Genomic DNA, 14,666 nt, shown 5'->3' on the forward strand with positions numbered 1-14,666 from the left:
GACAGGAATAACATGTTTGTTTCATGTTTGGTCAGTTGAAGTTGTTTTAAATGTGCTATGTACATAAACCTGAATTGAAAATATGCATAAAATGTTACACTGCATGCAAAGACACAAGGGATGTTCTAGCAAGTGGTTGATCACACAAAAATGAAGGACAGAACAAAAAGGAATTCTTACTGTAAACGTGTTTTTATGATTTGTATAATATATTTAAAAATGCAACAGATTATAAACTCATATTTGTTTTTAATCCCCGGGTTTAATATAGCATTACATTTATATTGGAATAGTTTAACACGATAATAGCAGTTGTGTACACCAGGGGACGCTAAAATCAAAAATCCAGATGGAACGGCGGAAGTGACGTTCAGTGTGGTCCGGTTGCTAAGCTGCAGCAGAGCAGTCAGAGCCGTCAACAAGTTTTATCTGCAGCTTTTCTGCTCAAAATCCGCCGTTTCACACTTAAAAATACACTTTTACGACCCCTCCGATGGTAGACAACACTCGAAACTCACAGGTAAACTGATCAGATTTACGTTTATCTTAAAATACACTTTTTAATTGTCAGAAAATTGAGAATAGTTAGCAAAAGAGCAAACTAATGACCACACAAAGCATTGGTAACGTAAACACGGACAGTCTCGGCCACTTTGGCAGAAAATTACGTTATTTACTGCCATTAAAGCTTTCCTATGCCATTATCTTAACATTTTTATAGATTGTATTGAGATGGACTTAATTATGTAGTCAGCTTTATAAGATGACATGAAGCTTATAACTTCTATGACATGAAGTTGAGATTGTGGATCATTTCATTACGTAGTCTAAGCTTTTGGTATAAACTCATGCTACTCACAGTCAATGTAGTTAGTTCTAACTAACCAGTGCATTGTCAAGGTTTTTCTCAAGTTGATCTGTAAATGAATGGCAAGCAAAGATTAAGGGTAGATAGGGTTAGAGGAGGCATAATGAAACTTGGGATAGAACCTAGGATAGGAGATGTGGTTTGTCTGTTGTGAAAACCATTCATCTTACTATCCACAGACAGCTTATATTCTACACTTAGTTGAAATGTAGATTATCTCACATTTGACAATTTTGCATACACTAGATTCAGCAATATATCAAACTATTGATAATATTGAAACTGTTGTTTTGAAGCAATGTAAAGAATTGCCAATGAGTATTAAAAAAATTGTAACTCATTTTACATAAATACATATTGCCTTTTGCACACACTGTTATATCTTATTGTTTTTGCAGGTGGAGAGTCCAGACTGAAGCACAGGTCTGTGTTTCTTCAGACCGACCCTGATGCTCTAACCTCTGTCCAGTCTGTGATTCAAAATGGCCGCTGTCGGCTCCACCAAGATCTCATGGAGATTGCGTGAGTAGAATTCTAGAAAGTTTTATTGTCCAAACTTACTGCCACTGTGTTCTCTGACAGCCAGCTTTTGCCCAAAGGCAACTGTATCTTTAGAAGTAGGTTTCCATGCGAGATTGTAACTATTAATAGAGTGAATGAATAATGCATAATATTGTAAAGCTTTGGATTGTTTGAGAAAGCCCCATAAAAGAGAATGGCAGTTAATGAGCATCGACCACCACTCTGAAACTGCAATCAAATAAACCAATTCATTATAAGATCATAAAAATTACAGGTGTTTAATAGTACCAACCTATATTCTATACCCTTTGAGCTTATCAAAGTACTTTTTTCTATTGTAATTGAATATTGTATCTTTGCTATTTGGCACTAAGAGCTCATGTGCCTTTGTAATCCCTTATGGAGATGTAAACTTTTTAAACTAACTGACACATGCATGTAAACCAGTGAAGGGTTAGATTCTAGAGTCTAATACATTGTGTTGTTCAGAGGAGTTCGAGGCTCACACCAGCCGTGTGTCCTGTCTGTCTCTGGGAAAGAGCTCAGGGCGCCTGCTGGCCACTGGAGGAGAGGACTGCAGGGTCAACATCTGGGCAGTCAGCAAGGCCAACTGCATCATGGTAATGCAACAATCCCACAAGTCTGTGCAACTAAGGGGTAAAGATGCAACATGCATTTTTCCTGCTGAAGACTCTGCTTCCTGTTTGTCTGCTTGAAGTGTTGCCTGGAATGTTCCATGGTATAGCATTTACCTTTTTATAGGTTACTCTGCCCATCTGTCGGACATTTTATGAAAGATACAAAAACTGATTTAAAAGGTCAAAAGTGTAAAATGACTGGTTGTCCAAAGTTTGGCATGTAAGATACTATTATAATTGATATAGAAGATGCCATTTCAGTCATGACTTTGTTGGTTCTTCAGGTATTTTCTATCATTCTAACATACTCTTGTTATTGTATTTGACTGTGTTAACTGTTTAGTGTATAGTAGTAGTTATGTTAAGACTTTTCTTCATTGGTTGTTTAGAGTCTGACTGGAAGTAAGAGTCCAGTGGAGTGTCTGCAGCTGAACGCCTCAGAGGAGCAGGTTGTGGCCGGGTCTCAGTCTGGATCCATCAAGATCTGGGACTTGGAGGCTGCCAAAAGTGAGTCTGCTTTGTGTAAACACAAACTTAGTTTATTACTTCAACTGGATTTCAGTTAATAAGTTAAATAATTATCAACATATTTAACTCATTATCAGTAATGTTCAGACAATTGCTCTCTCAACTCAATCTAAAATTTAAATCACGGTGGGATATTGTTCAGTTTGTATGTACTTAAACAATACCTGGTTTAATATACTGGTAGCTAAATGCTGTATACATTTGAGAGCAGGTATCTGTACTTTCTGCTCCACTACATTTTTGAACAGGACTGAAAAGTACAAGTATTTTGCATTATTGTTTGAAACTTTCTGAAAAGAACAATCAAAAATATGCAAATAAAAAATGGCTAAGAAAAAAAAAAACATTGATTCAATTGTTTCTGTTGGAACAAAATTCAGCACAAATCTTTATCAAAATCACTAAATTTTAAGCTTTATTAGAGCTGAAAATCTGCATAAAATACTTACTTTTAACTCTTTTTTTTTTTTTTTTAACACTGGTTCTTATACCTTTTCTTAAGTATATAGTTTTTTCATGTAATACTTTTGCTTCAGTGTTCTGTACTTCAGTATCTGTACTTTTACTTTGCTGCGATGATCATTATTTAGAAGCACAAAACAGAATTGAGAGTAGAATAGAACGTTAAAAATTATAAAGTTAAATTGGTAGCTTTTGTAATTTCCTTGTGTTGGGACGGACAAACAATTTTGTTGAGTGCCTTCTCAAGACGAACCAGACGTTTGATTTTCACTTCCACTTTGTAATATCTGTAATGGTATCATGAGTTTATTTGCTGATATCACTTAACTGCACCGACTCCTAACAAGTTATGTATGCTCAATTATCACATTAGATGTTATAGATGAATCTGACCTGTTTCTTTCTGTTCAGTTTTACGCACTTTAATGGGGCACAAAGCAAACATCACGAGTCTAGGCTGTCACCCTTTGTCCGAAAACTTCCTGGCCTCAAGTTCTATGGACACTAATATTAAGGTGAGGGGCTGCCATTCTGTATATTATACTATGTTACATGACCGATGTTATGGACTAACATTGCAGTCTCCCTTGTTTTCTTTGTGCAGCTGTGGGATGTCCGAAGGAAAGGGTACATTTTGAGATATCAGGTGAGTCTGTGGTTTTATACAAACTGAAGTCTTACTACAGTCATTAGCTTCTGACTTTTCTAATGTTAATGATAATGAATGATAAGTAATGATAAATATTTGATTATTTGTTATTTGGTTGAATAAAGACGCTATATGGTTTCAAGTTGGTTTGTATAGATTTGTAACATGGCCGCATCAACATTATACATATTGTTAAGTATAACCTGCATATTGATCTAAAATGCCTTAATAATTTATTATTATAATAATGAAACGATTGACTTCCAGTGACATATTTGATTTGATTGATTTGATTTATCTGTGTATAAATTAATTTTTCAAGTTATCACAAATAAATACAGAGTACTGGGCGGGGATAAGGGGTAGGTAAAAACATTCAGACATTCCCTGAGCACTTAAACCTTGAATGCAGGACAATACAGGATTACTTAAAGATGGATGAATAAACTGAATCACAATTCTGAGTCAGCTAATGATGGAGAGCAACTATAAGATGGTCAGAAGCTTGATTTTATCTCATTTATATCTCATTTAGACATTTATAAAATGAAAACTGTTGTTTATAAGGCATTTATGCAGAATGTTTTGTTGTTCTCAGGGTCACACAGATGCAGTGAGGAGCCTGGCCTTTAGTCCTGATGGGAAGTGGTTGGCTTCAGCGAGTGACGATTGCACTGTGAAGGTAAACTTAAATGTAAATCAACTGTATATAATATTACTGCACTAGGGCCAAGGATAGAGGTGTCAATCTTTTATATTGTGTTTTCCTAGTACCACCGGATCTGAACCAGGACTATAACAATACAATCCTAGCTTGAAACTAAGGCACAATCAGGTCTTAAGTAGGAATACACCATTGCCATAGTAGTCCAAACAGGAAATTATCCAAAGGAGGAGGAGGACAAAAATCTGGATAAAATTAGGCAAAAACAAACTGAACAGCTGTCATCATCTACACAGTTCATGCAGCACAGTTTGAGAAGCACTGGCCCATGGGTTTGGTGGCAGCACACATGGTTGGCTCTGTGCTAGCCTCAGTTTACATGTGTTTTAGGGACCACTGACCAGAGTGGTTAAGAGTGATGGAGAAAAATGTTAATCTGATTAAATAAAGCCAACATGCTCAGGACAGGCCACACTTTATAGGCTTCAGTATTGCTATAGGGAGATTTGAGCTTAAGTCTCATTTAGGTTAATTCCCTTATAAAGACACTAAAGCTTTTAGGTAGAGGATGCGAAATTAGATATCGACCGATATGGGTTTTTCATGACCAATGCAGATCCAGTTTAGGAGTTGTTTACGATCCAGAGAAAGCCAATCTTTTTGGGCCGATATATATTGGTAATTTTACCCAAATCATCCAGTTTAGTAGAAACACATCCTTGACATTGTCTTAGTACAAACTGGATCAGAGAGCAGTGTGGTCACATTTTTGCAGTAGCCACTCTGGACTTAAGTGTTCAAATAAACCTTTATCCATATTCTCTTTATTAGGGATGTAACAATGTCCAAATCTCATGGTATGATATTTTCACAATATGCATTTCACTGATAGTTAGTGCAAAATGATTATGAAAATGCTGCTTTTTCCTTCACAAACCTTTGGAATTATTCGGATTAGGACAGAACCAATCTAAAAGTGCTTAATAACAGTTATTTCTTCATTTAGTCTGCAGCGAACCAGAGCACAGGATCATGGTTTATGTAGTTTCCTGTTTTTGTTTTGTTTTTTTTAATAACAACACCATAACAATCAATTTAAACGAGACTATTGTTATTTGATATATTGTGATGGCCCATCATGTTTTTGTAAGACTTTTGACGATACAGTATCACAATATTTCAGTTATTGTTACATCCCTACACTTTATGCATATGGAGGTATAACTATATGTCTCCACATGCATAAAGAGGCATATAGTAATGCCCCCATAACTATATCCAAATTATCAGCTAGAGGCTCCTCTGCTGGAGTGCAAATATTGCCCATTATATTGGTTTATATCTATCCAAAACATTCTTGTCTCACTGAAGATGTTTCTGTTTTGGCTGAAATATTTCAGAAAATTGTATAAAACATATTTTTTGGCAATGCAATGTCTGTAATTGAATAAATTAAATATGCCAAGTTTATACCATATTGTGTAACATTCCAGGCAAAACACTAACATTTTCTTGAGACTGACATAGTGTACCTTTTTATTAGAAGAAATACACTCCAATACAATCTCAACCAACAAAATAATGCAAAGAGATGATTACTATTAGGTTACTATGACACCTGTATGTTCAGTCCATGTTGTTGTGCTTACAGTGTCTCTTTTTCAGCTGTGGGACCTGGGAGCAGGCAAAGCCATCACTGAGTTCAAGGCTCACTCTGGAGCTGTTAACATCGTCAAGTTTCATCCAAATGAGTATTTGCTGGCCTCAGGCAGCGCAGACAGGTGAGCGCCTCCTGTTGATGGGTTTGGGTTGGACCTGTTTTCAGATTACAAAACTACAAAACATCAGAGGTTAGTTAAACTGCCCAGTATTAAAAAGAGTTTTGACAAAATTATGAACACATTTAATGACTTCTGTCTTCATTCATTGTCTTCATCCATCCCATTTGTCTTTTAACCTAAATGTTGCCTAAACCTAAAATGTAAGTCATTGTGATAAAAACCTGACAAAGCAACCCTCCCACAGTTGTAATGAACTGAATATTTATATGTAGCTGAACGGACTAAAATAAATAAATGAATAATAATAATAATAGTAATACATGAATAATAATAATAATAATGATGATGATGATGATGATGATGATGATGATGATGATGATGATGATGATGATGTGTAACTGTGTGAATGATACAATAAAATATAAATTAAATAATAAAATAATTGTGATCCCCATGCTTCTTGTTACAGGACAATAAAGCTCTGGGACCTGGAGAAGTTCTCGATGGTTGGCTCGTTGGAGGGAGACACCAGTGCGGTCAGGTCTGTGTTTATGTGTAATATTGTATACATTTACAAAGCATATTCTGGTTTATAGATGTACTGTACAATTACACCAGAGCTTTATGGGCCTGTACCCCTTTCCTCCTATTTCTCAAACAGGGACAGCGAAAGAATGATGTTTATGAAAGCTTAGCCCCTGTATTAAACTTTTCCTCCACTCTGTCCTCTCTTCTCAGGTGTGTGTTCTTCAGTCCGGACGGGGCTTGTCTCTATAGTGGCTCCTCTGACACTCTCAGGGTTTTCGGGTGGGAGCCAGATCGCTGCTTCGACGTGGTGTCTGTGGGCTGGGGCAAAGTGTCCGATCTCTCCATCTGTAACCAACAACTGGTGAGGAGCTCTGAGGAAGCAAAAGTATAACATAAGTCTGTTTCAACCTGGAAAGACTCAGACAGACTCGAAAGAGTCGAAAAGTATTAGTAGGTTTCATTGAATAAGTTCTCTTTGGTGCTCAGACCCCGGCAGAAAACATTGTGATGAAGGGAGTGCCAGTTAGATGACCTTTAGTCTTCCCCCCAAGGCCTGTACACTGGAGGTGGTAGAGGTGAGGCTGAGGCAGGTGAAGGGACAATGAAATAATGGGAAGCCGAGGGGGTTCCGGTTGGCAGATGGGGCGCAGCACAAACTGAAGTGGCCATACATCTGCATCAGGGGTTTAAATTGGGCAGATTAGGCACTGGATGAAGAACAGGGCCGGCGAAGTGCGGGGAGTGGGGAGCAGGTAAACTCTTGAGAGTGGTGAGTAAACAGGAGTGCAGTTAGGTCTTCCAGCTTGAATTTATGCTAGGTCCATATAACATCATCTTGAACATGAGCTGTAACAAGGCCTTTGTCATAGTTAGCAATTGATCGATGTGGGTTTTCTCATGGTCAATACGGATAGTTTAGAATCCAGTGCAGCTGATGGCCGGTAAACTCTGCTGATGTGATTGGTTGATAATATGTAGGGCAGGTTTGATTATCTTCCCCAAATTATGAGTTGAAATTACAATAAACCAACAAACCCATAAGAGAGCTTTAGTCAGGTGGTCTGCTGAGCTAACATATCAGCCCATGTTGGAGATTTAAGGCCGATACTCTATACACTTAAAAGTGTATCAGTTTAAAATATCGGCCAACTGATCTAGTCATAGTTGAACTGTTCCAGCAGAGTCTTGGACTAAGAGTAAAGTCTATTGTTCTTCTTTTTAGTGACTGGGTAAATGAGGAGAACAGCACACTCAAAGAGGGATGCATAAAAAAAATGCTATTGACATTATTATTTGGCTGTTAGCTGTTGATTAAATTGGATGCCATACTTTCAAATCTAATAACATAATCATCAATTAAAATATAGATTATGAATTATGAAAACATGCATAATACTGTAACAGCACTGTAACACAAGAGCAAGTACAATTATGTTTCATTTATGTTTTATTTAAAATCATAACCTCTTTATTATATTTATTGTAGGCAGGAGTAATAATGCAGTTTATTTTCCTTCAGATCGGAGCATCCCATCAGCTCTCCACTGTCTCCACGTTCGTTGTGGATCTAAAGAGAGTAAAGAACAGCGGCGGAGCTGTGATCCAGGGAATCATCCAGGACGACCAGCCACTGTCCGCCCCAAGCGAACCCAAAGGAGGAGTGCTGAGACGCAGCTACGAGAGGCCCACCACCTCCTGTACTACCCAGAGGTACAGGGAGGGGCAGTTCAGTCTTTCAATACCCTGCATTATGTCCAAATACACTTAACTTATTTTGCACTTTATTAATACACAGTTTACAAAGTGCTGCACAACAAAAGAATAATAAAAAACAGAAAGTCATTGTCTGTAAAATCAAACTATTTGTATTGATTTTGTGAAGTGGATTAAGCATTTACCCACCAACTAATCATCCACCATGTGCATATTGTGAACAAGCCCTCGGGTTCAAACATGGCCGCCCATTTAAGTGAAGGAGTCGAGCTCAGTGGTGCGTGACACACACTACTGTGTATGGTTAGTGGGCTACACTTTCACCAGATGTACCAAACAGCTAAGGCACACAACATGCGCCACGGAATTTGGCACGTTCACTTCAATGGGAGACCATGTTTGAGATAGTAGTTAGATATTATAGATTAATATAGAATTCAATTATGGGCTGGCTAGTTGTGGCAGGAAGGGCATCGGGTGTAAAAACAGGGAATGTGTGTGTTTAGGGTGAAGAAGAACTCAGAGGGGGACAGACACAGTCCAGAGGGAGAGCGGTGCAGTCCCAGTGAAGATGAAGGAGACGAGAAACTGTCTTCAGCCGAAATCCACAATGCAGATGACTACAAGGAGATCTTCCAGCCCAAAAATGCCATCTGTACGTATGGTCTGTACAGAGTACAGAGTAATTGCATAGTTTATATGAAGTGTTTGTGTTTTTACAGCTCGAACTCCTCCAAAGTTTTCTGAACCTTTTCCTGCTCCACCTGAAGATGGTAAGAGCTAACAGAGCCATCACAAGGGATCAGTAAAGTGTACCTTTATAGATTTCACATTTATATTTCTTCTATACTTCTCTATTCTTCTATAGAAACTGTTCTGGGGATAAGTTGCAAAATGAAACACATCGCTCCATTTTCTGAAAAGCAACAAGTGAGTAAAGACCTAAATAAATAAATAATGATTAAATGAATGAATAAATGAATGAATGAATGAAGGAAGGCAGGCAGGCCGGCTGGCCGGCCGGCCGGCCAGCCCAGGACACGCTGGAGGGGCTATGTCTCTTGGCAGGCTTGGGAATGCCTTGGGGTCCCACCGGATGAGCTGGAGGAACTGTCTAGGCTGAGGGAAGCCTGGGAGTCCCCACATGGACTGCTGCCCCTGCGACCCAGTCCTGGATAAGTGGAAGAGGATGAATGGAGAGATGGAATAAATAAATGCATTTTGTCAAAGGTCTACATCAAATTTTAAGTGAACCTGACACAAGCCAGATTGATATGTGTAGCCCTCTTGATTTGACCTAATGTAACTACAGTTCTATGAATCCCATTCTATGATTTTCACTGGAAGCAGAATGTTCAAACAAATTCTTCAAACTGTGCAATTTATCACAACAGAGGAACGAGCACCTTTGAGAAATCCAGTTGCAAATGCGAATACACTGTCTATGTTTTATATTGTCAGGTTCCTCCAATCGCTCAGTCCACTCCAGTGCAGCGAGTGGAGCCCACAGTAGTGTCGTGGACAAAGCGCTCCCCTCCTCCAGCTGATCCCCCCACGGCCTGGCCCCCTTCTCCACCTGTCGCCTCTGCACCTGTCGCCTCTGCACCTGTCGCCTCTGCTCCTGTCACCTCTGCTCCTGTTCCCTCAGCACCTGTCACAATACCTGCTCCAGGTGTCACCAAAACCAGACCTCACCCTCCTCCACAGCACCACCCACCCAAAATCATCCTCAGCTCCAGGAACGAACCCATTGGACTCAACGTGGCTGACTTTCTGCCTGTGCGTAAATCCTAGCGAATGATTAATGCATGGTTTATTTTGTTTGTGTCTCAAGGCTAACCTAATGCTAATTTTAAGGCATAAAAAATATCAAAACAACACACTAAACTGAAGTATTCTACATAAAATATATAGTGTAGTCTTTATTTTAATTAATCTGAATTTGAATAAGTTGTTTGTTTTATTTTCTGATTTTAATAAAAGTAACTGTTAGATTTGAGACACAGTTAGCTAGGTAACGTGCTGCTGTGGACAGAGCTTATCATTTCAGTTGCTGAAATAATGAGCTGTGACTGAAATATATACTTTTGTTTAGTGTTTTGTTTTGTTTTTTAATCATGATGAAATAGTTAAAAATAGTTGTTGTTTGTTTTAGGCCTCTGCCAATAACCGTCCTGGGGGCCTGAGTGAGGAGGAGGCTCTGTCTCAGATAAAGAAAGGTCACGACACCATGTGCGTGATGCTCAGCAGCCGACATAAGAACCTGGAGACGGTGAGAGGCGTCTGGGCCAGAGAAGACATTAAGGTAAATACTGTTGTAGACCTTATACAACACTATGAGAATGAAAAAACATACTGTAACTGTAATGTACACCGTCTGAGGACACGGGAATCACTGGCTTTAAGATTGTAGAATGTGCTGAGGTCATACTCCCAGTTTACCTGTTGATTACACTGTACTTTGTCAAATGCTGAACCTAACACTGTATTATTGACTAGACCTAAAAGCTCACTCAATTACAACTAAATCAGGATTTTAACAATCCAACAATTTTAGTTGTCCCCATCTGTGTTAAATATTATTGGTATATAGAATGTTGATGTCATCTGAAACACAGCAATAAACCATACAAGCCTATGAAAGGACATCAAGGTAACGCCATACTGTTGCCCTGTGATAAACCATAATACAAATTGACTGAGCACCCAACTAACAACTGCAATAAGTATGTATTTAAAAACACTGGACTGTAAGCGCTCTACAGAGCACTTCATGCTTAAACACATTAGCCTACTTGTTTGTTGTTGCCAAATAAAAAGCCATGTGAGTATCTCTGTCCTGAATATTTGCATCCCTCTAAACTTTTTTTAATAGTTGTTATAATTTGCGAATTTAGGTCATGCAACCTTCACCCAAAATAAATATTTCTCACTTGTGCTCCACAGAGAGCTCTGGACACAGCTGTTTCTATGAACGACTTGGCTATTGTCGTGGACATCCTCAACATTATCAACCTGCAGCCGTCAGTCTGAGAAATAAAACCACACACTTCTATATTATCAAGAGAAAGTTTTATTTAATCACTAAAGTATCTTGTCACTGATTCTAGGGCAATTTGGAAGCTGGATTTATGCATGACTGTTCTTCCTCAAATCGACAAACTACTGCAGAGCAAATATGAAAGGTAACACATTTATATATTTGATATGTAGTTAAACAGTGCAAAAGTTAAATCTCTGTTCATATGGACCAAAGAGCCTGTTGTGGGGTGCGTTCTATCTTGAGCTCAGATATAGACTTGGTTTAGTCCTAGTCTAGTCCTGGTTTAACTTTGGGTTTAGTCCTAGTTTTAATGTGGTCTATGTGGAAGTGTGAACGTTTCCTTATACAGTGTCTCAGTTACATGAGATTCTAAAAGTACAGCCTCTTTTGAAACATGTATTTTTACTCAGTGAAGCGTATAATCCTGTGTTTCTGTCAGTTACATGCAGACTGGCTGCACGTCCCTAAAGCTCGTCATGAGGCACTTCTGGTCCCTGATCTCAGACACGCTAAAGGCCACTCCGTCAGTTGGAGTCGACATCACACGAGAGGAGAGGTGAGTTACGCTTATATGGGGACATTTAGCTGAGCAGAAAATGTCAAACCCTTTTATTTTTAATGATTCACAATTAATTATTGCATCTGGTAGGTCTCAGGTTCTTTTCCCAGATTGTGTAGGGTTTTTGCTCTTAAGTTTTCAGGTTTTCAAACTGTAGGTGTAGGAACTGTGGAGTAACTAACCAGGAACTTTTTGGTAATACGTACAGTACAACACTTGCGTTTGTTATTTTTTTATTTCATTTTATTCATTCTTTTAGACAGGGGTGGGTTCTTCTTAGAAACTGGGGATTGCAGGAATTTAAAGCTACGATCTGTAAATAGACTGGACAACCCGCTTCTGTTGTATTCTCACTTATCACCACTAGATGCTATCTGGGTAAGGGTTAGGATTAGGATTAGGTTCAAGAACAATTAATTTGGTTACATTAAGGGCTTTGGGACACGAATGCTGGTCCCGCTCATAACAAAATGTCGAACATTTAGGGAGTCCCACAGGGAACTCGCCTTGCCTCCTGGTTCATGGACAATAAAAAAAAATGCAAAGGCTCAAACCCTTAACCCTAATAATTTAAGGCAAACTTTGATACTTTGTCTCGTTTTAGACACCAGAAGTGCCGTGTGTGTTGTAAGCAGCTAAAGAACCTCAGTAACATTGTCAAAAACAAGTCTTCGTACGTTGGTCGCCATGGCAGCGTCTTTAAAGAGCTGCAGCTCCTGATGGCTCCTCTCGATGACGCACTTTGAGACGACTGAAAAATGAAACTAAAACTGGAGTAAAAGAAAAATATCTATGAAATAACAACTGGAGATTCAGGCTCTTCCAGAAGTTTGGTTGTGGAAGCTAAAGACAATTTATGTGGACCACCTTTTTTTCCATTTTGATCACTGTGATTTGTGCCTGCTACGGTCAGCTGAAGACGGATTTTAAAACAAAAGCCTTAGAAAGGCTTGTATGTATGGAGTGTGAAGAATGTTAAATCTTATTTTGAAATGCATTCCCACTAATGTTGCACTTATGAAGTTTGGTTCTAGTTATGTAAACTATTAAAATTCCATCAAACTGACTACACCAGTTGGTAATATTTCATAATAACATTGCATCTTTGTACAATTATTAAGTGCTACTTCTAGCAGATATTAAGAATTGCCTAAATGCCTACTGATATGCATCACTATGAGAAGTAAAATTATATTCAAAGTGTGTGCTTGCCATTCCATAGAGAGGTTATTGCTTTGCCTGGAATGTTCCACAGTATGGCATTAAAAAAAAAAAAAAACGTGTGACCTTTGCCTGGGGGGTTCACTTGCTTGTAGATAAGTTTAATGCCATACTGTGGAACATTCTTGGCAAAGCAGTAACATCTCCACAGACATGCAGGTAGAAACCCTCCATCAGAAATGTTACACAGTGCAACCTCCAGTGTCAAAATATCACAGTTGAAAATTTGCAGCTGATGTCATCAACATTGCCTGGGGGGGTGAAGCTAGCTTGATGCACTGTTCTATCTGAAGCTCTGTTAATCAACTTAGGTCTATACAGTCCGATTAAAGTCTAACTTAGCTGGAACTACAACAGCTGAACTGATTTATGCTTCCAAACAAGTCCCTCTCAAATAACATTACAGCTTTGGCATTAGCCAACAGTTTTTCAGTGAGTTACTCTGACCTTTTTGTTGAAAATCAAACATCCAATCAAAATCACCTAAACAGGACCATGAATGTTTTCAAACAATTAAAAAATTTATCAGGCAGTGTTTGCTGAAGTGGGTGTTGTGTCACCATCGTAACTGCTGAATAGTTCTCCATAGACATGCATGCAGAACACCGCCAGCGTGATGTCACTACAACGTATCATTTTATTTGTAGCCTTAAATAGCTTTACACTTACTTGTACAATGCAGTTGTTTTAAAAGTCGCAATCCTAATGCAACCACCCAACTCAATTGTAAATGAACTGAAATGAAAGAGGAAGTGCCTAATTTTAACCAAATATCCACCTGGAGACATGTGAGTGTTTATCTTCTTGAGTGGGCCAATGCTGCTGATTGTGAAGCAATGGTACAAGTTAAAGTATGGTAAAAGAAGTGTGTTCCAATGTCCTTTTCTACATTTTCTGAATTGTAAAGGCACTATTTTAACAAAATGTTCATAATGTTCATGTAAATAAATGTAAAATGTTGGGATTAAAAACCAGGAGTTACAATTTTGTGATTTTTACCTTTGAAATAACAGTAAACTACTGGCATGGTGGATTAAGTACTGTAGCAATACTTTCAGAACTGTTCATAGTTTGTGCTGGTGTCACCATCTCTGAACCTATTTGTACTTCATTGTACTCTCAAGCCACGTTACATCAGGAGGGAACAAACTTTTTTTTCACTGAGGGACACATTTTAAAACATTCCCAACAAAGGGCCACTGACCAGGTTTTCAATACAGTGGATTACTCAAATGGATACATTTAACATGTTTGGACAGACCCGCTTGGGCCATGAGGCCTGCCCTGAAGACCAACAGAACTTAATCTGAGGGCCACATTTGACCCCTGGACCCCTGGACCCCTGTTGTTTCAGTAATACAGATTTTTTTAAAGTAGAAATTTCAGGATGTCGATGTTAAATCCAGGGCTAGCAAACCTGTTGTAATTTCCAATTTTGCCACCAGTTTTCACCAAATGACCGCAAAAAACACATCACCTTCATAATAAAT

At 38.5% G+C, this 14,666-nt stretch overlaps 1 protein-coding gene across 1 annotated transcript; it reads left to right on the plus strand.

The window, feature by feature from the left end:
- The first annotated feature begins 372 nt into the window (after positions 1-372).
- Positions 373-14,567, plus strand: katnb1 (katanin p80 (WD repeat containing) subunit B 1). The gene is made up of 20 exons (XM_033990194.2): positions 373-520; positions 1,267-1,390; positions 1,880-2,010; positions 2,418-2,535; positions 3,430-3,533; positions 3,623-3,664; positions 4,266-4,349; positions 5,997-6,112; positions 6,582-6,653; positions 6,851-7,001; positions 8,160-8,350; positions 8,860-9,008; positions 9,076-9,126; positions 9,222-9,283; positions 9,815-10,132; positions 10,509-10,658; positions 11,300-11,376; positions 11,464-11,538; positions 11,836-11,952; positions 12,560-14,567. The coding sequence occupies exons 2-20, from the start codon at positions 1,351-1,353 to the stop codon at positions 12,699-12,701; spliced, it is 2,190 nt and encodes a 729-aa protein (XP_033846085.1). The 5' UTR covers positions 373-520; positions 1,267-1,350; the 3' UTR covers positions 12,702-14,567.
- The last annotated feature ends 99 nt before the right edge of the window (positions 14,568-14,666 follow it).

This window comes from Periophthalmus magnuspinnatus, chromosome 3 (genome assembly GCF_009829125.3).
Source record: "Periophthalmus magnuspinnatus isolate fPerMag1 chromosome 3, fPerMag1.2.pri, whole genome shotgun sequence".
NCBI lineage: Eukaryota > Metazoa > Chordata > Actinopteri > Gobiiformes > Gobiidae > Periophthalmus > Periophthalmus magnuspinnatus.

Bases quoted from the DNA above. Each gene is read 5' to 3' on its own strand.
- katnb1 (XM_033990194.2), top strand. From the start codon at position 1,351: ATGGCCGCTGTCGGCTCCACCAAGATCTCATGGAGATTGC. The intron at 2,011-2,417 runs GTAATGCAACAA...TTGGTTGTTTAG, and splicing joins GCAAGGCCAACTGCATCATG to AGTCTGACTGGAAGTAAGAG. The intron at 7,002-8,159 runs GTGAGGAGCTCT...ATTTTCCTTCAG, and splicing joins CCATCTGTAACCAACAACTG to ATCGGAGCATCCCATCAGCT.